Genomic DNA, 22,575 nt, shown 5'->3' on the forward strand with positions numbered 1-22,575 from the left:
TTTCTCTCTCACATTTCTGCAAAGTGACCATAGTCATAATCGAGTCAACTTCTTAAGGTGACCTGACTTGACTCGGGTCTCTTTGAAAATTTTTTAACTTGACTTGATTCGGCGTTTAAAAATAGTGGATTGACTCGAGTCTTGACTCTTGACACTTTCAAGTCATCAAGTATAATCGTTGTCAACTAAGTTGTACCCGTACTGTGCGTATATGTTCTCGATACGCTAATATGACCTGTGTGAACAACTAGTTATACAACAATTGAGTAGCTTGGTTTTAATTAGCCTCTGCCGGGGATGTCACCAATAAATTAACCGCAAACAAAGATATTATAGCTTATGCTGTCTTTGACTAGTACTAATCTAGCTATAAGAGTGTATTTATGTTCTATAGACTGCTCAGTGCTCACCTTAACGAAACTATGGCGGGATAAAGTTTATACATTTACATTACTCGTCAAGAATTGGAACTGGCTGAAATTGTATCTTGTGGATGGGCAGGAGGATTGTATATTAGATCATGTCGATTTGTTTCAATTTTTGAGCTTTCATATTCTGTCATCTGTTTTGCTAATATAGTTACCGACTTAGTTTAGCAGATCTAGTTGTATATGAGTCATTCAACACCCCCTTGAAAGTATAATCAACTCTATATCCGTTACCCGATTCAGAATTAATAGCGACTCAATCTGTACTTCAATTATCCTGGAAAATGCAATCACTGGATTGATGCCTCGTACTCCGAGAATTCGACATGAGATATTCGTGACTTCTCGTCACTTCACTCGAGTTGACTTGACTTGACCCGAGTCACCTCCGTGAATCAAGTGTCATGACTTGACTCGATTCAATATTTGCAATGACTCGACATGACTTGTAACTCGAAGGTAGTGACATGGTAATAACACGGTTAAGAACTGCATAACAGCAATATTATTGAAGTGATGGGACATTATCTGGCGCAGTCGATTACATTACGATGCAAGAAACGGCAACATAAATTGATCGACCGTGTGAAACATTATGAAGTTGTTTCAACCTTCTTAGAAAATCATCGTAATCGGACGAAGCAAAGAATTCATGACCGTCGAGCAAATATTAAGCTGCGCAAACAATGGTATACTGATTCTGGTTTGGCCAATAAATAACAAAAAGCATGATTGAAAGTAATTATATTATATACTTGTAGAATCGGTTCGAGAAGTCCACATTGACATGGAAAACGATATCGCCATTGCACCTCACTCAAGTGGAACAACCGGACTTCCGAAATGCATAGCTATGACTCACAAATGCTACGTAGCTGCCGCGTCGATGAAATAGTAAGTATATACACAACCGGCAGTATATAACGTGATGATCTTATTTGCCGTTTATTTGTCAAATTAGTTTTGTAGGAAGGGACCCGTCGCACATTGGTTACCTGGATCGTCCGATGTACCATACCGGTGGATTTAGCGTCATACTTGCGAACACCATTAAAGGCATCAAAACCGTGATGGAACGGGAAAATGATATCGAGCGAATATTCCAAAACATAGAAAAGTATAAGGTGGGAGGCGACATCAACCGATCAATATTATTGAAAGATAAAATACTCCACTATCCTTATTTCAATAACTCTGCGACAAATAAGTAGTCTGAACCAGTAATTTTGGAAGCCTTTCTCATAAATATTATTACCCACACCCGCACCCGATTGTACCAAGACCAACGGTGAAAATTGTATTTCATAGAATATTTTTAAAAATGTTGCAGCGGATGATTATGATTGAGATTATCATTATGATAAACATGCGGCGGCCGGTGCCGACCGTTTGGGCTTTTTGCTCAATATTCCAGTAGCACCAAGGAAGCAAGCAGTTGCACGTACTATCATTATGCAGCTGTTTGGAGCAATTATTTGAATTCCAGGCACCATTCCAGGTCAAACCAAAGACCTGATTCGTAACACTGGTATCCATGACATCCTTGCTTGACGCTCATGCATTTCTGGGATAGCATGGAGGGATGGTGCACGACTTATAGAAAACCGTAAAAGGCTATATCTGCGCCTACCTTGTCCCGCGGCATATGCACATCATGCACTCATGGTATGCATATGCACTAGGGTTGTCCAAAATTTGGAATATCTTACAAATCCTCCGTTGTAATGACTTATTCTATAGATTGTTGATAAAAAATGACACCGGGCCTAAAAGAAGCTCACAGGAAGGCCGTTAAGATTTCGTGCAATGCGTTTGAAAGTAGCTGCCCAAGAATGAGCGTGTCACCGACCATAGAACGGCGAGAAGCCTAGTAATCACGTAACCACGGCTCTTGATTGGCTAATCGGCTATGCTTCAATGACCACGACAGCAGCAGCTTGATGATGAGGTGATAAAGGAGCCTGCTACCGGTGGCGATTCTGAAACCGCATTGTATGTAGGTTGACAGATAATGACTTAGGATTGTTTAGGGTATGTTGAGGTACGAAATACATGATGTACAATAGGGCTGTTCAAAAATTACTTTTTTTCCTGAATCTTGCTGGTTACTTGATTAAATCGTTAGGTTGCCTTAAAAAACGACGCATACCAAATTTGAATTCATTCCGACAAATATTCGCGGGTTACGTAGAGTTTGAAAATTTTGGATTTGCCCAAAAACGCAAAAAAAAATTTTTCTCAAATTTTTTTGCCAACCCCATGAAATTGTTGGGCTGTCTTCAAAAACTATGCAAAATAAATTTGACTCAATTCCAAGCTGTAGAACCGGAGATATTTCAATTTTTATTCGATAATTCTGGGATTATCCTTGATTGGTGGATAATCCAAGAATTAACACCGAAAAACTGGAATAACTCCGCTTCTACGGCTTGGAATTGAGTCAAATTTGTTTTGCATAGTTTTTGAAGACAGCCCAACAATTTCATGGGGTTGGCAAAAAATTTGAGAAAAATTTTTTTTTGCGTTTTTGGGCAAATCCAAAATTTTCAAACTCTACGTAACCCGCGAATATTTGTCGGAATGAATTCAAATTTGGTATGCGTCGTTTTTTAAGGCAACCTAACGATTTAATCAAGTAACCAGCAAGATTCAGGAAAAAAAGTTATTTTTGAACAGCCCTAATGTACAAACAACAACTGCTTCACAAAAACGTCTAAAGCATGACTGCTTTATTGTGTAGGAAACCGCCGTAGCCTATATGCCTTGTTTTCAGCGAGGGAAAGCATAGGCGCTTATGCAAGTGGCGACGGATTCCTAGTTTTAGAAAGGCTATATCATTATTGAATACAAATGTAAAGCCTAACAATGACACTACTTTGTCTGTGTGATCTTATTGGGCTCAGGTTGTAGTACGTAGTTGAAGTTTTGAATGATCTAGGGATCGGTTGAATCAGAAGGTTAGGCTTGGCACTTATCAGATGTCTAAAGCAAATTGAATTCTCACTTGTAATGTTTTCGAAGTCCCTAATGATGCCGCAGAGACGAGGTGTAAATGTAAGCACGGTCTATGCTTGATATTTTATAAACACTATGCTGGATACTATGCACTATGCATCATTGTCTGTGCTTTCCCTTACACCCCTTTTATGTACGATTATCGAGGACTTTGGCATATCATATCCAGCATAGTATGTGCTTACTTTTACACCTCTTTTCTGTACCAGCATTAAGGTCTTTGACAACACTTGCAAGTGAATACGATTTGATGTAAAAGCATCTGATAAGTGCCAAGCTAACCCGCTGATTCAGCCGATCCTTAGAGCTTTCGCAACTTCAACTATGTACTACAACCTGAGCCCTATAAGCTCACACAGACAAAGTAGTGTCATTGTTAAGCTTTATATTTGTATGCAATAATGATAGATCCTTTCGGAAACTAGGAATCCGTCGCCACTTGCATAAGCGCCTATGCTTTCCCTCGTTGAAAACAAGGCATATTGGCTACGGCGGTTTCCTTCACAATAAAGCAGTCATGCTTTGGACGTTTTTGTGAAGCAGCAGTTGTTTGTACATCATGTATTTCGTACCTCAACATACCCTGAATCAATCCTAAATCATTATCTGTCATCCTGCATACAATGCGATTTCAGAATCGCCGCCGGTAGCAGACTCCTTGATTACCTCATCATCAAGCTGCTGCTGTCGTGGTCATTGAAGCATAGCCAATTAGCCAATCAAGAGCCGTGGTTTCGTGATTATTGGTCTTCTCGCCGCTCTATGGTCGGTGGCACGCTCATTCTTCGACAGCTACTTTCAAATGCTTTGCACAAAATCTTAACGGCCTTCCTGTGAGTTTCTTTTAGGCCCAGTGTCGTTTTTTATCAATAAATATATATAATAAGACATTACAACGAAGGATTTGTAAGATTTTTGAAATTTTGGACAACCCTAATATGCACAGATCGTGTGTATGTGTATCATGAGTCGATGTATATGCCGCAAAAACAACAAGGACAAAAATAAACTACGTCCTACTCCTTTCCTTTCCTTACTGAATCGCCGAGCTCGGTGCAACCGATTGGCACCGGCTGCAATTTTCGAAAAATTTTACTTTATTTTTCAAAGTCGGAAAATGGTACCTTCCTGGGATTCGAACACGGTAAACAAGGTACCGTTCGATTCAAAATTTCAACGTGAAGCCGATTGCGCCACTCAAACCGACACTTACGTCGTGTCTGATTACTTATATCAAGAGCAAGCCGAGATAACGTTGGTTGGGAACAGAAATGCTAAATTGCGTACCTTATGAACCTTAGTATAGGTATTCGACGACGATAGAGTCTGATGTATTGCATAGGCACAGAATTCATCGTTCTAGAGAGCCCTGAGTCGACACTCTAAGTCACTGGTTCTTAACCTTTTTTCCTCCAGCGCCCCCTTTCAAAAATTTTCGTGCTCCAGCGCCCCCCCCAACCTCATATTGTAAGGAATGTAATAAAGACAATGAGAAAGAGTGAGGGCCGTATCAGCAATTCGTCAACCCCCCTAAAAACGATTGCCTTGCGCACCCATTGCGTGATAAACCAAACTTCTGAGGGCTTCGCTTCCAAGAACCCCGTAGCGTGATTTCTATGGTCAGCAAAGTTTGGGTGGCCTGATTGCCCTAGGTACCAAAATTTTCTTTAAAGCATGAATGAATACGTGGTTATTACATATTTAAGTCGCTATAAACTTTTTATCCTCTCAGCCCACGTAATCAGACTTACCAGTAGCGCCGAGTGAGCTGTTGTATTGGAAAATAAAGGGCACGTAATTAATAATTAAAAATATTCGGGCGTGCCTGTGGGTACAAATAATTGGTTATCAGCACAGCACTTCGTCAGCCCCCCCCCCCCCAAAAAAAAACGTTGGTCTTGGGCCCCCCATCGGGTGATAAAAAAAAACTTCCGGGGGGTTTCGCCCCCAGACTCCCCTTCGGCTATCCGCTATTTTCTGATACTAGTCATCTACATTGGGTGTCCATTTACTGAGCCAGCTATTCTCGCCTAGACGCACGAAGAGCGAAAAATTTCAAGAATTGATGATTGAATTGGTCAATATTATCGGGAATTGCATGTAGGGGTCTATATTGATATCAATTTTGTCCTCTCTCTGCTCACGTAAACAGATTTACCGATAGAGCTGAGTGATGTGTGGTTGAAAAGGTAGGACCCCTCAATAATAATTATACATCTTCGGGCGTATACCCGTTGGCAGGAACGAAACGGCACTTCGTCAGGCCCCCCGAAAAAAATTGGGTCTTGGGCTCCCATAGGATGATAAAACGACCGCCCCCCATCATGTTGTTCGCTTTTGCCACGAAATCAGCTGTACTGTTTAGCGAGCCAGTGCGAAGCGCAAAAATTTTCGATAATTCATGATAAAATCGGTCAATAAGATCGGGAATTGCATTTATATTGCTATCAATCTCTTGTCCTCTCTGCTCACGTTACCAGATTTACCGGTAGAGCTGAGTGAGGTGCAATGTTCCCTCTAAGCTGCGCACGTGCGCAGTGCTGACACGGTCTCTGCGCACAGAAAATCTACGTTGCGCACAACAAATCCGAAGTTATGACCATTTTTCAGTCGTTACACACTGATGTCCAAGGGTCTGCACAGTGAGTTGTTGAGTGTGCGCAGACTCGTCAAAACGTAGAGGGAACATTGTGAGGTGTCTTGGAAACTGTAGGGCCCGTAACTAATAATTAAATATATTCGGGCGGGCGGACCCGTTGGTATAACTTCGTTGCATGATGTTATTTCGTGACCCCCTGTCTGCTATATCAAAAAATATAGAATCGCCCAACAGGGATATTAAGTTCTATATATCCCTGTCGCCCAATCGTACTAAACTAAAAGACGCACACGATTTCAAATTGGTATCTCTTGACTGGCATATAATTTTTCCCTGCCAGATGGAATTCGTCTTCTGAGGTTCTGATTGCCAAGACAGGAACATTCGGTGCCAGTCATTTAGGCGCCCATGGACAATTAAACCTACATGTCTTTTGTAGGCTGTATATAACGAAGTTTTCGGCATTAATTTGCTCTGAATACTCATTAAGGATATGTCCTACCACCACATCATCTACTGCGAAGCCATTTTTCTCCAGCGCCCCCCATATCGCCCCCCGAGCGTTTCCGCCCCCTTCAAAATCTCCAGCGCCCCTTGGGGGGCACTGGAGGCAAGGTTAAGAACCACTGCTCTAAGTCTAGCAGGCGATAATTTCTAATCAAACAATACCGACCGTTTTGGTCAACTCGCGACGCCGCCGAGAGAGTGAATCATAGCGAGTGATGCACGCGTATACTGGTAACTTCGAAGGCTTATAACTGAAATTGTTGTGATTTTAGTATTCCTAGCAGTGTTGAGATGACTTGAGTCAACTTTTTCGTATGACTTGACTTGACTCGAGTCACTTTGCAAAAATTACTTGACTTGACTTGACTCGGCGCTTCAGTAATGTGGATTGACCCGTGACTCGGAGCCAAATTTACGAGTCAATTTCAAGGCATCAATAAGTAAATGGTGTCGACTAAATCAATGTATCATGTGTAATTGTGTATGTTCGGATAATTCGCGATACGCCAGTGACACTTGTGAGAGCAACCAGTCTTTCACTTATTGTACGTTCCACTTCCGCCAGTCCTCCATTGTTATATCACAAATAAATTGGCCGCAAACGAAATGGTCGCAGCTTACGTTGTTGTAGTAGTAGTAGATTAATCTAATAACTGTTTCTAAGATGGCGCAATGCTTATTGCGCAGTGCTCACCTTTACCAACCCTCTTGAATGATTTAAATCTAATGAATACAGTTTATGCGTTTATATTCTTACGGATGTGTAGATGGGTGTTATTGTACCCACCAAAATACTCACGTATTTTATTAGCAGTTCTACGTGTGCGATACAACGCCTTTTTGCATGTATACTTGACTTTATATTCGTTATTTGATTCAAGATGAAGGCTAATTAATCTATATTTCACACAGCTGGCAAAATGGTATGACTTTGAATCATCAGTCATACTTCGAAAATGCAATTTGACTTGAATTGTGACTTGACTCGTGACTTGACTTGACTTGACTTGACTCGACTTGACTCGAGTCACCTCCAAAATTCGACTGACTTGACTTGACTCGAGTCATCTTCGAAAATCAATTGACTTGACTTGACTCGAGTCAAAATCTGCAATGACTCGAGATGACTCGTGACTCGAAGGTAGTGACTTGATCCCAACACTGCTAGTGAGAGCAACCAGTCTTTCAATTATTGTACGTTGCAGTTCCACTGGTCCTCCATTGTTACATCACAAATAAATTGACCGCAAACAAAATGATCACAGCTTACGTTGCGGTGGTAGTAGTAGATAAATCTAATAGCTATGTTTCTTAGATGGCGTAGTGCTTACATTGCGCAGTGCTCACCTTTACCAACCCTCTTGTATGATTTAAATCGAATGAATATAGTTTATGTGTTTATATTCTCACGGATGTGTAGATAGGTATTGTATTGTACCATATGAAATTGTTTAAACTTCTCGAGGCTTCGTATTCGGTGTTCTATTCTGGCTGATAACAGAATGTAGCGTGTAACTATACAGTTACTCATGTATTTTAGTAGCAGTTCTACGAGTGCTTGTGCGACACAACGCGTTTTTGCATGTATATTCAACTTTATATTCGTTATTTGGTTCAAGATATAGGCTAATTAATCTGTCTTTCACACAGCTGGCAAAATGTTAAGATTTTGAATCATCACTCATACTTCGAAAATTCAATTTGACTTGAATTGTGACTTGACTCGTGACTTGACTTGACTTGACTCGACTTGACTCGAGTCACCTCCAAAAATCGAGTGACTTGACTTTACGTCACCTTCGAAACTCGATTGACTTGACTTGAATCGAGTCAAAATCTGCAATGACTCGAGATGACTCGTGACTCGAAGGTAGTGACTTGATCCCAACACTGCTCACTAGTGCTACTGGCGTACCGCGAATTATCCGAACAAACACATGATACAGTGATTTAGTCGATACCATTTACTTATTGATGACTTGAAATTGACTCGTCAATTTTGCTCCGAGTCACGCGTCAATCCACATTTCTGAAGCGCCGAGTCGAGTCAAGTCAAGTCATTTTTGCAAAGTGACTCGAGTCAAGTCAAGTCATACGAAAAAGTTGACTCGAGTCAAGTCATGACTCGAGTCATCCCAACACTGATATACATGACTAATAACTGTTGTCTGATGTAGATATAGTCTTATGGGCATGTACTCTTCACAGAAACAATCTAAGAATGTCTATTACCAACAGAATTCAGAACTTATCACTTTATGTGACAGATATTCCTCCATGAGTTTGACACTACCGTGGTAGTCCGCAGCAATTCTCTTAGCGGTTTTCAGAAGCGGCCTTGGCGTGACTTACGCACAACTAATGTTGTTTATTTTTTCCTTGTAGGTGGAGATTGACTAGTTTTATTGAACGAGACAATACGCAAATGCCTTTCATTACTACAACGTAAAATATATATCGTTATACGACAGCTCTATGTATATTCAGATGCCCACTTTTGCGTAGGTATATGCGCTGAGAAATATTGTATTTATTCCGAATTATACTTGACTATTAGCCATTATTTAGAATCGTATAGGCAACAACTATTCACAGACACCATCTATGAAGGTATATCACTATTAGAACTCGATATATATCCCGTTATGTGACCAGTATTCATCCATCTGCTTGAAGCTGGTACGGTAGGCTGCGAGAATTCTCTTCCCGATTTTCAAATGCAACCTTGAGCGGTGCAGACATAACTAGTAGAGTAATTCCCTCTCAACATGCAAACGCCCGTCTCCACACCATTTCAGATCAAATTGAAAATTTTCACATCGATCAGGCATTAAATTTGGTGCATAACAAACTTTGTTTCAAGAAAATCGGGCAATTCGTTACAGAGTTATTGCAATTTGAAAAATGACATTTTGTGCTCACGCGGCCGTGACGCTATACCGCTTGGAACCTGTGTCTAATTGTAATTAACATAGTGATCAAATTGCTGCCGGCAGACTTAAATTTCTGTAGTAAGATATTTTGGTATATACTTATTGTGATAGACCTAAATTTTTAACTTTACTAATGGGGGTTAGGGGTCAAATGTCAATTCAAAGTCATCATGTTTTCAAAATCAGCCATGCGTAACAAATATGCAACTCTGCCTAGCGTAATTCTATTTAAACCAATTTTTTCGAGGAAGGTGTCGAATGGAAGCTTGAAAAGAGTAGAACGTTGCTGAATTGGTATTGCATGTGATATTTGACTGCCACTTGTCTAAAACTTCATTTAAAAGATGCGCTCTAAATAGTGCATGACCTGTTTTGCATAAAGTGTCAAAGTATATTTTTAACCGTGTTCCTGTCTTTATTCAATTCATAACCAATTCTGATGGATTCTAATTGGTAACAGCTTTCATATGACACCTTACTTATGAATTTTGAGTTAGATAGAGTCGTACCAGAGAGTTCAGAAATATCATCACGCATCACTGATTTTAACATACTGGTATGTCAATTTTCAAATCAAGATTTGGACCTTGATTCTGTAATGCGGAGGGGAATTCCTAGTGAGTGAAGAACATGTACCACCAATCATTGCTTACCAGCATTACTACCTTCAGCCTGTATAAGTAATGATTTTAGCAGTTATAATTATACGCAAATTTCATGGTTGAGTAAGCACGAAATCTTCATTCTTCATACTGCAATTGCTCAAGAACCGATCAATAAAGTTATATTAATTAAATTCTATTCTACTCAGAATTGGGTACTTTAGTTGTACATGATATTGCAGAGAAATCTAAGAGGGTGTGAAGACGAATTGAAATATTATTTGGATATTGACTCGAATTACTGATAGTCGGTAAACCCAGAAGCACCCTTGCAAGCATAATGCACATGCAATAAATAAAAGTACTCTCTGAGCATGGCCATAATTATCTACTGTAACACATTATCATATAAGGAGTAGAATAATGGCAAAATCAGATGATCACTGAATTAATATAATTAAAATTAATTAAAAAATAACCTATTTTGCATTATGCAACATATTATATTTTTAACCATGTTGCTGTCAAATATCAATAATAAAACTAAGTTTCGTGCATTCTAGTTGGAAACAGCTTTCAAATGACACCTTGCTTGTGAATTTTGGTTTAAATAGAATTGCACCAGATGAGTTGAAAAATATCGTTATGCATCACCGATTTTAACATGTTCCAATTTTGAAATCGCGTTTTGAACCTTGACCCAATACTGTGGAGCGGGGAAATTCGTGGTAACTGAAGAACATGTACTAAAAATTATTGCTAAATAACATTTAAACCTTTACTCTACGTAACCTCTGAGCTATATCAGTTACAATCATACACAGGTTTTGTGTTGCCAAATTTCATGGTTGAGTAATCACAAAATCATCATTTTTCTAACTGCAATAACTCAAGAGCCGTTCAATGAAATTGTCCGAAATAAATTTCGTTGTACTCAGAACTAGATACTTTAGTTGTATATAAATTTAGAGAAGAATCTGAGAGGGTGTGGAGACGGATTTAAAAAATATTTGCATGTTGAGAGGGAATTACTCAGTATAGTTGTTTTAGCAAGAAAATCAGAAGCTGACGAGCGCTATTCATAGAAACAAACCACAACAACTGGCTATAACGAATAAAACCAAATATATGTCAGGGTATATGACGGGTATCGGGAAGCGCGTGGCTGCGAAATCATGCGGTCGGCGAATATCTTTGTCACGCGGCCTATCACATAGATTTTGAACACCTTATAGCCTATGTAACTAATATCAGATATGAAGATATGTGTGGACTTGTATGGACACTAGCTTGTCACTGAAAGAAACAACTATGCTCTAAGACGGCTAGAACAAAACATACAGTCCTTATGTGAGAGTGGTCAATGACGCGCGCGTTGCCGAGACAGTGTATTTTGCAACATATTTATCAACGGTATTTGATATCCGATTTCGATGTCTTAGATATAATATATGTATCAATGAATTTGCACAAACAATATCTATCCGCAGAAATGAACAGCAACGACCTAGCACGATTAGAACAGGATATATAGTGGTTCTATTACAGTACGCTTCTCTCGTACCGGCAATGGGTAAAAATACCCACGCCGGCGCCAAACGGTTTTAAAAGTGTTACTCGATTTTTATAAGCTGCGTGTGATACGTTGCTCTTCAAAAAATCTCTTCATGAAATCTGCATCACTGTATCACTAAAGTGATGTAACTAACGCAATGTATCGATATTTATGAATATCACGCGTCTTTTGTAAAATTATCATCTGATTTTCAGAAACGGCTATAACAAATTAATCTCTATGGTAATTTAAAATACGTCGTGGCACACCTCTGTGGAGTAGTGTGGCGAGATAGCGCAGTGGTAAAATCCACAGCTGCAACACTCATGGGTTGCGGGTTCGAGTCCGACCGAGGTCGACTTCAACATTCCTAGTTAAGTGTTGGAGGTTTATCTAGGCTCCTCCTCGCCTCATCATCCGCGTAAGCATTGTCTTACACAAAGCCTTGAAGTGGGCCGTGCTACAAGTCGGCAGATACGGAATCAAAAATGCAGAAAATCGGCCTGGTGTAAATGACCGTTGTAGTCGATAAGCACCATGAATACCCTAAACAAACAAACCTCTGTGGAGTGGTGTGCAGACTGCGATCACTTCTCTATAGTATTCCTTTGCAAGTTGAGTGAATTTTCCGGGTTATATCATTTAAAAATATTTAGGTTAATCTCTTTTATCGAAAAAGAAGTTTAATTGATGTTTATCTAGTGTCCTCCTCGTCATCTCATCAGTGTAAGCGATGTCTTATAAAAGCATAGAAGTTGGCCGTGCTACAAGTCGGCAGCTACGGAATAAAGATGAAGAGAATTCGCCTGGTGTAAATGACCATGACGGTAGTAGTCGACAAACACCATGAGCACCTCGAAGCAAACTAAAAAACTGGCGGTGGCGTAGGCAGGGGTGTTATATATGCCCGTAAAGGTTCACCACGAGCACTGTTCTACCGCGTTGATATCGAAATATTTTCAGGTATCGTTCATCACCTGCGTTCCACCCACATTAATCGAGTTGGTTAACACAACCAGCAATACAAAATATGATCTGTCTTCTTTGAAAGTGGTTTTGAGTGGTGGAGCTGCACAAGCACCGGAAATGATACAAAGAATAAAGAGCAAATACAAAGTCGCATTCATGGCAGGTAAATGGTGATTGGTGATATTCGTCGGAAAAAAAATCAAATATACGTTTCTTTACTCATCACTAGGGAAAGTTTTTGCAACTTTTCTTCATTTTTGTCAAGCAACTTTTAGCAGCTTTTTCGATTTTTCATGCAACTTTTTGCAAGTTTTTAGATTTTTCATGCAACTTTTTGCAATTTTTTCTTATTTTTCATGCAACTGACTTTCTACTTGAAATATTTGGCAATATATGTAAATATATCGCGTGATTATTTCACCGTCGTTTAAATTTGAGGTTCTTTATGATTTGACGCACATTCAGACTAGAACGCCGAAAATTATATTTTCACTGGGTCAATTTTTTTTCAGGCTAATAATTTTGTTGAAGTCGCCAACACTGAGTTTTTCCAAAGTGCCTTGGATACGGATCGATTCGAGTATCTTATACCTTGATAATTTCAATGAACCTGTCCATAAATGTACCTGTTTAGCGCATCTTATGTGAAAAATGAATGCAACTTTTTACTGCAACTTTTAAGAAAAATAAGTGCAACTTTCCACGGATTTGACTGCAACAAAAACTTGCCCTACTCATCACTATCATAATACAACAATTTCGTTAAATCGAAATATTTGCTTACCCCAATGTAATGCGAACGTACCCAAGTTAAATACTTTATCCACTCAGTATGGATTTAACAAATATTAACTTGGTTGCCTCTCATCTTCCAATTCTGTTACAATAACTGTTGGTTAAGAATATGCTCCCATTTTAATTTTCTTGCTGCTACTCGTCTAGGTTCCGATACCTCTCATATAATTTGTAACACTATTACAACCAGTTCACATAGTAGGGGAGAGGAGGCCAAGATGAGACACTTTTCTGATAATTCAAGGCCACTCAAAGAATAATGCCTTCTGAGGATTAATTTTGGTGCCAATGGAAAGCCTGTGATCTCTACTTTCTATGACGGTGGCTTGAGTTCTATTGAATAACATACTGATGGATTTCTTGGCCTTCAAAAATCCTTGCTCAAATGTCTCAACTTACCCCCAGGTGAGGGTAAGATGAGACACACTGTGTTTAAGATGAGACACTAAGCAATTCATGCTCATTACACCACCAATTCACCCCAAATGATGAATCAACCAGCAACATCGTGAATAAAATATAATAATCATGAAATAATTCATTTTTAAAAAGAATTGGTACATCATATACAAATATAAGTGACATCGAAAACCAGATCCAGCAACAATAAGAGTTTCGTTATTATTTTGTCTTGTAATATCACATCTGGTAAACTACTAGATAAATAATACATTTTGTGTGCCTTCAACAGTAAATTTTTAATCTTCCGAGGCCTTCAATAGAAAAGCCCTCTGATACCCATGTCTCATCTTACCCCCATGATTTTGTCTCATCTTACCCCCACACCTAAATTAACATATAAATTCGAATAAAAACATTTCTGTCCGTTACTTTTCAGAGGTAAGCGCATGATTACACTGCTAATATTGCACTCAACCAGCTCCAGTATTCTTGTTTTATAATATTAAGTACTAGGATAGGTATGCCCTTACAAACATGAATTCACATAACTGACATATACTATGAAAATATAGTTTTTGGCATTTTTCTTCCCAACCTCAAATCTGTTTGCCTTGTTAATATGGTAGGACTATAGAATGGCATTGTGGGAACAACATAGTTGAAGGAATCTGTCCATAAGAAAATTTTTCTGTGAAAAAATTGCATGTCTCATCTTGCCCCGTGTCTCATCTTGGCCTCCTCTCCCCTATTGATCAAAGAAGTTGATCCCGAAAGGTCATCTCAATCATCCCATATCGCAACCCAAGCATTGAATTAGCATGCAAGTTTGTGGTTCATAATAATGAAATTCAAATAATAAAAGAGTTTCTTGTCACACGGAATTTTCTTGGAGTAATATTTTCTCGTTAAATCACAATTCTGCGAGACTTTTGCAACTTGTAAAACATTAATGAATGATATAAGAAAACTTTGTTTATCTAGTGAGCATATAAACAGTGCTCCCTTACCAGCTTTTCTCTGTGTCTCCCTCGGCACCATTTGGGGCCTTCGTTCCTGACTTTGGAAAACATTGGGATCAAATTTTGTTTTGAAGTAATCCATTTATTTCTCGTAAAAGCTTTGCGCCAAGGAATATGCAATTACATTTACTATTTATTTAGTATCCACCGCATATTTAGTACCATGTCCAAACTACCTCCCTGGCCTGTGAGTCCATTTTTTAAAGCGTGCAGCAAGTTTTAGAAATAGCCCGTCTATGACTAGACCAGGGTAACCTTTTTGCTGCTCACGGCCACATTTCGATTACTTATATAGCCTACGGTCGCATTACAGTGCATGTAGTCATAATGAACTAACTGACGACAAATATCCATGTGAAACTGTCCATTTCCATTTCGGATGAAATCTGCAATCATCTGTTTATTCATATCGGTTTACTATACTCACCGAAATCGCAAGTAGCCATGTTATGAATATAGTTACCGGGAATAATTTTGTGTTGCGCCAAGTGCAGAAATGTTTTCAAAATAATGTATGAATTTGTTCATTAATATTAGTCGTTGCACTGCACACATTACTATCAAATATTTTCACTTTGTCAGCCGATGTGATCAGATTCACCGGTAGAATTGATGGAGGGGTGTATTCGTAAATTTAGTTACAAATGCTGCGTCTTCGGGTGGGTCAATTGTTATTAATCATGGACACTTCTATATTCAAATCAGAAATACAAGTCGCAAAGATTCGTAAGTTAATTCCTAAATTCAATTTGTACATTGACAGCCGCCAACTCATACTATAGTCCAGTGGATCACAACCTGTGGTACGCGTAGGTCTTCCAGGTGGTACGCGAGTAGATTCTTTTTTATTTTCGATCGAAGGGAGTTATTAGTTTATGTGGGTCAGGAACAGCTCATATGGATATCCAGAATGACCAGACAGCAAAGACGAAACACAAGGATTGTTCTCCAATGAAATTCTGGCTTAGCATGGCCTCCTCGTACTCGACGCTAGCTTCTCACGCTATTTCCCAGCGGCTAATTTTTCCTTCTACGTGGGAGTTCGATTTTCATCCCTGATGACTATCACGTAGAAGAAACGAAACCGACTTGTTGTGGCCATGCATGACTTTCGATGCGCTGTGAGCAATTGTATGCCACGCATCGACCAGCTAGTGGAATATAAACAAATGCAACCATCTCATTAAATAAATTGACTTTTGTTGTTTGTTGTTGTTTCATTATGTTGTTCTTCTTGTGACTGGTGGTGAAAAAACAATTCCATGTATCCCATCAACGGTGGCTGATAATACCTAGTTTAATAAAATTTGTTATTACATCACGCATAGGTCAACTACGATGTTATGACGTCATAAATGGTGAAAACATTTTAGACCGTTTTCGGCGCGCGGAACATTTGTAGGTGGTACGTGAGCACTGCATAAATCGTCGAAATGGTACGTGGGTGGAAAATGTTGGAAACCACTACTATAGATGAATTACGTGCCGACTGCCGCATATTTGATTGTATTGTATTGATAAGATACGCCAGTGGTGCTTATAACCTTATGAGGCTTTCTGCTCCACGACAATGGCACAATGGCAATTTCAACAGTTCAATGCATTTTTCTTGGCGACCTTTCTTGCTCTCTCTTCCACGAATCAGTCTCTCTCTCTTCCAGACGCATTCATTCATCGGATCTTTGCTGCCGACTTTCCAGCTCGGCTCACTGTGCTTTCTGGGCATTTTAAGTCACTGCAATCGCAGTGAAGTCGGCGATGAGGAGCCCAGATAAACCTCCGACATATAGAAACTGGGTAGAACCGAGACTCGAACCAACGACCCTAACCCTGCCGCATATAATTTTCCTTCTACGGACTCTGTCTGGCCACCCCGGACTAGACCATTCTCCCCTGGTGATGAATTCTGAGAGCTGGGGTTGTTCAATTAGTAAAGATTATTCTCAATAGAAATATATGGTTAGTTATACGGAATTTCGTGAATTTCCAATAGCGTGTTTGCAAATAAAAAAAATATCACCAATCACATGTACTGAAAGTGCTACGTAATGTAATTCGAGTGCATGCAATATAACACCCCTCCCGATCTCTTTCCTTCGTGCACTTAAGTGACATACCACGGCGGTATGGTTCGAAGATGAAAAATGCCGCAACTTTGTATACATGCAACATAGACACACAAATTTCGATCCATTGTATATTTACATTGCAGCATACAGTATGACTGAAGTTAACATGATTTCGATGGGTGTCGTTACGGACGAAAACTCTGCGAGGTCCGCGGGAAAAATTATTCCTGGTTTGGAGATGAAGGTGGGCAGGATCATAAATTTCAATCATAGTTTTTTTTTCGTGCTTGCATTTTATGCTTTCAGACTACCGACGTAGCGACAGAAGAGGAATGTCCCATTGGAACCAATGGAGAGATACGTGTCCGCAGTGCCCGAGTAGGTTGCTTATATGTAGGCTTACCATACGTCCTCTTTTAAGAGGATTTGTCCTCTTTTTTGACTTTTTTGAAAGTGTCCTCGGAGGACGCCCTTTTGTCCTCTTTTTTGAGATTTTGTCCTCTTTTTTGAAAATTTAGGTCAGATATAGAGGAGATTGCGAGTGATATGCCGCAAATTAGCGCAGAAGTGAAGCTCCGGCGGGTATTTCGGATGAAGTGGGAAAAATTTACCGGTTTTTGAGAATTCTTCTCCAGTTTTGCATGTCTGAAATTTCTGAAAAAGTGTCCTCTTTTTTCATTTCCGAAATATGGTAAGCCTACTTATATGCGACGATGTTCGAATGATATATTTACATAAATCTAGTTCGGAATACCTGTCACAAATTTTTTTTAATTGTGAGAAATTTCTATACCCTCCCATTCTCTTCCATTGCTTCAAGTCTATTGGTTTGACGCAATTGTGGCAACTGCTACATGACGATTTCGGTTCAAGTAACACAGTAAAGTGTATGGAAATTTTTTTTTCTTCATATTTACTGTCTTTTTGTATGCAGATGAAATATATAACGAATCCAAAGTAAAACTATATTTCATTCACAAGTACATTCATTATACCTGAATCTGAACCAAAATAGTGGAAGGCATAAACCCCTCGAGCGGGTAGTGACAAGTATAATGTATGTACCGGTAATTTGCAGGATAAAACAGATATATTCCTAACGTTAACAAAATCTGCGACAGGGATCGTGTTGCTATGAATGAAGTTTTGGTAGGATGAGCGGTCCACATGCATATATGTAGCCTTCAAGATCATGCAAATCGGCAAAAATTATTCCAAGCCGTTCTAGAATCTGAGGTTGATCAGGTGCCAAACGCCTGACCAATTCACATGTATATCTCTTGGCGTAATCGAAGAATTTCTCGGTTTGACATCGCTGCAACATCCAACTCTTTTTAGGTGACAAAGGGATATTTGAAAAATCAGGAAGCAAACGCGGCCGCATTCGACGCTGACGGATGGTTCAGGACGGGTGACCTCGGTCACTACGATGCCGATGGTAACGTATTCGTCGTCGACCGACTAAAGGAGATTATAAAATATAAAGCTGTACAGGTAACCGTGGCACGTCTTCTGGAAATATGACGAGATTTATAATTTGCCGGACGGAAACAGGTATCTCCTGTTGAGCTGGAGTCTGTAATAATCTCCCACCCCAAAGTCGCGGACGTCGGTGTTATTGGGATTCCCGACGAGAAGTGCGGAGAACTCCCGAAGGCCTTTGTTGTGCCGAGTGACCCATCACTTACAATCGATGACGTTCACAAAATAGTCGAAGGTGGGTTTCGTTATGAATAAGATACGATGTTAGAATTCCCGCTTAAATTTTTCAACCGAGCTTGCCCCTTCAGAGAATCTTGTGGAATATAAACATCTGCGTGGTGGCGTGGAATTTGTCAAGACTATTCCAAAATCAGCGACAGGGAAAATACAACGCAATGTGTTGAAGAATATGGCGACTAAATTGTAGATTGAGTTCTGGATATTTTCTTGGCATATCTAATGACTACGTCTGTTGCTAATATAGTTACATGGACCTGCTTCACAGTTCACACCAGCATATGAGAAGTGAACGAGATTCCTAAATGTAGTTTTACGATCAACGTGTATTGACTATGAGACGTTTATTTACTCTTGTTATATGCGAAATTAGCTTATTTCAAGAAATTTGTTCCGTGAAGGAAATCGCAATATTATCGAATCAACTCATTGCTCCTTATATCAGCAGAACAGCGTACTCTATTGCCCCCTCAAATCTTAATATTCTGGCATCGCCGTACCATCGACCTCCGTGAAGTAGAAATCGAACCCTATAGCGTTGTTTACTGGATGACAGGTTCATTCTGAAACTTAAGTCCGCGTGATTTGTGAGTTGCATTTTACAGATGAAATGTTTCTATATAATCATTGATACTACCAAATAGAAGCGGATGTCGATGATGTAATGGTGTTCGAGTCTTGCTTTCTGTCTAGTGCCCATGTAGGACAGACCAGGGCTCTTCAACCGGGTGTATCGTACACCATAGGGCAGTGGTCAGGAACCTATGGCTCGCGAGCCATATATGGCTCTTTGATGTGCAAGATATAGCTACTTGCCGAATATTTATTTTTGTATTGAATTTACAAATATTGCAGCGACTTGTTGGTAAATTTTCATCACGGCCAAAAGAATTCTTCTCATGGCAGTATGAACATGTCTTTGAGACGTAAAGACAATGCCGTCCTCGGGTTTAGGGGCTCGGAACCCCTCTCTTCAAAATCGTCAAATTCAAGTTACTGTCACTCGCGAATCCTATGCGCGAGAATCGCTTCTATTTTTCTGGAGCCGAACCTCGGCTCATGTTAATTGGTAGGCTAATGCTTAATGCTCTGATTGCGCCGTTAATCTAGTTGCCTTTTAAATACCGACTACTCGTGCTGTTAGGACGACTCTTCCGCAACAAACGTTTGTCTTGTGTCGACATCGTTTCGTGGTGCAACATACGTCCTCTTTTGGACTTTTTTGAAAATATCCTCGGAGGACGCCGAAATGTCCTCTTTTCTAATAATTTGTCCTCTTTTGTTGAGGATGTTGGTTGAATGCAGTGGTTGCTTTTGGGTTGGAAGAAGTGGGCGGTCGCCCGGGGCCCCCTGGTCAAAAGCCCCCCCCCCCCCCCTTTGGTCAAACATCAAATCTCCGCATTTGTTAGACCAGTCCCATATCCAATAAATCCAATCATCAGGTCTCTGCATATGATAGAGGTACTTAGTTTTGATGTAGTCTATCACTGAAACCATGCACTAATAGATACGACCTAATCCAGCGCATGGCTCAAACCTTGACGTGGTGTGCTGGCTCATTACTAATGTCAGCCGATAGCTTTCCAGATTAGTGTGGGTCTATTTAGCCTGCAGCAGTTATATCACTATTCTATTATTTCACGCTGCAGGCCATACATCTACAACATGGAGACATGAGCTATAATTGACTGGTTCACTTGGTCATCCTCACAGGTCACACCAGCGTATCGAGAACAATCCGAACATATGCATAATCCAGCGATTTTTATCGACACAAACTACATTTCGACTTGAAATTGACTCGTAAATTTTGCTCTGAGTCACGAGTCCATCTGCATCTTGGAAACTTCGAGTCAAGTCAAGTCATATTTGCAAAGTGACTCGAGTCAAGTCATGTCATACGAAAAAGTGACTCGAGTCATCCCAACACTGGATTCGGTCTCACTTGGATTCTGAGTAGAGCGCCGGTTCCGCTTAAAATGCATGGCTCCGGCTTCGGCTCCAAAGCCCTGGTTCGAGCCTCAGCGGAACTATCGATATTTTGTACTCTTGCAAATCATTAGTAAAGTGTCTATTGGAGTGGGACATTGACCGGGACTGAACTGGATATCCGGCCGGATTTTTTTTCTTCAGTTTTTGCCCAAGTCAGATTCATAGATTTTCTGATAGGGCCGGAGTCAGATCGTTGTGGGATTCGTACTCTTTTGATGTGTTCAGAATCGCTATTGGGGCTAGTGATGATCACGGTTGTTGTAACTACCAATCACACGCCAGTGGCCGTCAATACAAACATTTATCAAGTTTATAATTTAGACTTTACTGTCATGTTTCTTTTATTGCAATATTCAATAGATAGCCAGGACCCGTAACGCATGATATTTACTGGTTTTGTAGTTTACTAGAAATAGGTTCTCGTATATGTGATTATTATTTATCGTAGTTTTTCGGATAGAATCTCGCTCATCTCAAGAATTCGTCGTCAGAGTGGGACAGGACTACAGAATTGAAGAAACAGGATGGAAGGGGGACCAAAGAATTTGTCACCATGGACTGTCTGTTATAATGTGAAGAATATTGAAAACACAGCATAGATACAACTGAATGCATCATAGCACAAATAGGACTAGTTTTCATACTAACTTAACTGTATTTTACTGACATTCACGTCGGATGTTAAAAGAGAATTTTAATGTATTTTGTTGTACCATTCTCGTACCCGGGCGGCGAGTCATGATGAACGCCTGCTTTGAACAATTGAGGCTATATGTTTAAACTGCGACTAACAGCTTCATATATGACAGTGGTCGGGAACCTATGGCTCACGAGCCATATATGGTTTTTTTGGGCATAAAGTATGGCTCTTTGCGAAAATTCTAATTTTGTGCATAATTTATCAATATTGCAGCAAGTTGTTATTAAATCTTCAGCACGAGCAGTATAATTATTCTTGTGGCAGTATAAACATGTCTCTGAGAGGTGAATACAGTGGCGTATTCAGGGTTAGGGGCTCGGACCCCGTTTCAAAATCCTCAAATCTAAGTTGCTGTCTCGCCTGCGCCACGAAATCTCGGATTGCACGATGCGTTGATTGCTCAATGAGAATAGCAGACAAGGCGACGGCTGCATGACAATGTAGTTTTCGAATACATATTGTCCTCCTGATCTACGTCGAAAAATGAACTCCGTGGAAGTGACATTCACAGCAATTACAAATTCAAATTACAAACAACGCCAGTAGTAGTATAGATCGGTCGTGACCTGGCAGGGGCTCTTATGGGTGCGGCGGTGAGGTGCCTGAAAACCCGTGGTGGTGATGGTACCATTTTAGACCCCCCCCCTTGTGGTGGTGAGGTGCCATGTGTTCTTATGGGTGTGGTGATGACGGTACCCTTTCAGGTATAGGCTGCGGCGATGATGTGCCGCGAAAACTCGTGGTGGTGATTCGCCTTTTTTGATATAGGCTGTGGTGGTGACTCGCCTTTTTAGACCCCCATCTCGGCCGCGATTCGCCATGTGTTCTTATCGGTGCGATCGTGATTCACCTTTTCAGGTATAGGCCGCGGTGGTGATTCGCCGTGAAAACTCGTGGTGGTGATTCGCCTTTTTTGATATAGGCTGTGGTGGTGATTCGCCTGTCGTGTATTCTTACGGAGTCTCTGGTGATTCGCCATGTGTTCTTATGGGTGCGGCCATGAATCGCCCTTTCTGGTATAGGCATCTCTCGCACGGTTTTGAATATGTATCAGGTATGGTAAATAGTCACGTGATTGATCCTTAGTTATTGTGTATATCCCAAATTTTTATATATGACCAATTTGAGGTAATCCCAACGTTTACGGTGATTGCGACTTCAATATATCGTTATTCTTATGGCCGCGGCGGTGATTCGTACTTTCGGGTATGGACTGCGGGCGGCATGTCGTACTTTTAGCAAAAAAGGGTGTGAAATAGTTTGCTAAATCT

The 22,575-nt window shown here is 40.2% G+C and overlaps 1 protein-coding gene and 1 long non-coding RNA gene across 3 annotated transcripts in view; one reads left to right on the forward strand and one right to left on the reverse strand.

Annotated features, from left to right (window-relative positions):
* LOC145453911 (uncharacterized) overlaps positions 1-938 on the reverse strand; it is a 131,321-nt gene extending 130,383 nt beyond the window's left edge. The window contains exon 1 of the long non-coding RNA XR_013919969.1: positions 815-938. This is a non-coding gene — a long non-coding RNA (uncharacterized LOC145453911). The remainder of the gene's footprint in view (positions 1-814) is intronic.
* Positions 1-21,729, forward strand: part of LOC145453905 (uncharacterized) — a 30,993-nt gene extending 9,264 nt beyond the window's left edge. The window contains exons 4-12 of one of the 2 annotated variants that reach the window (XM_080331874.1): positions 1,048-1,117; positions 1,190-1,322; positions 1,390-1,552; positions 12,603-12,771; positions 17,037-17,137; positions 17,200-17,271; positions 18,232-18,387; positions 18,448-18,610; positions 21,065-21,729. In XM_080331874.1, coding sequence (XP_080188000.1) covers positions 1,048-1,117; positions 1,190-1,322; positions 1,390-1,552; positions 12,603-12,771; positions 17,037-17,137; positions 17,200-17,271; positions 18,232-18,387; positions 18,448-18,610; positions 21,065-21,180 — 1,143 coding nt within the window. In that variant the 3' untranslated portion in view covers positions 21,181-21,729. Of the gene's footprint in view, positions 1-1,047; positions 1,118-1,189; positions 1,323-1,389; positions 1,553-12,602; positions 12,772-17,036; positions 17,138-17,199; positions 17,272-18,231; positions 18,388-18,447; positions 18,611-18,683; positions 19,278-21,064 lie in introns of those variants that run through there. The other variant, XM_080331873.1, reaches the window with a different exon arrangement.
* Positions 21,730-22,575: the final 846 nt, after the last annotated feature.

The sequence above is a fragment of the Botryllus schlosseri genome, chromosome 13 (assembly GCF_051294905.1).
Source record: "Botryllus schlosseri isolate E-star chromosome 13, Bs_hap1, whole genome shotgun sequence".
NCBI lineage: Eukaryota > Metazoa > Chordata > Ascidiacea > Stolidobranchia > Styelidae > Botryllus > Botryllus schlosseri.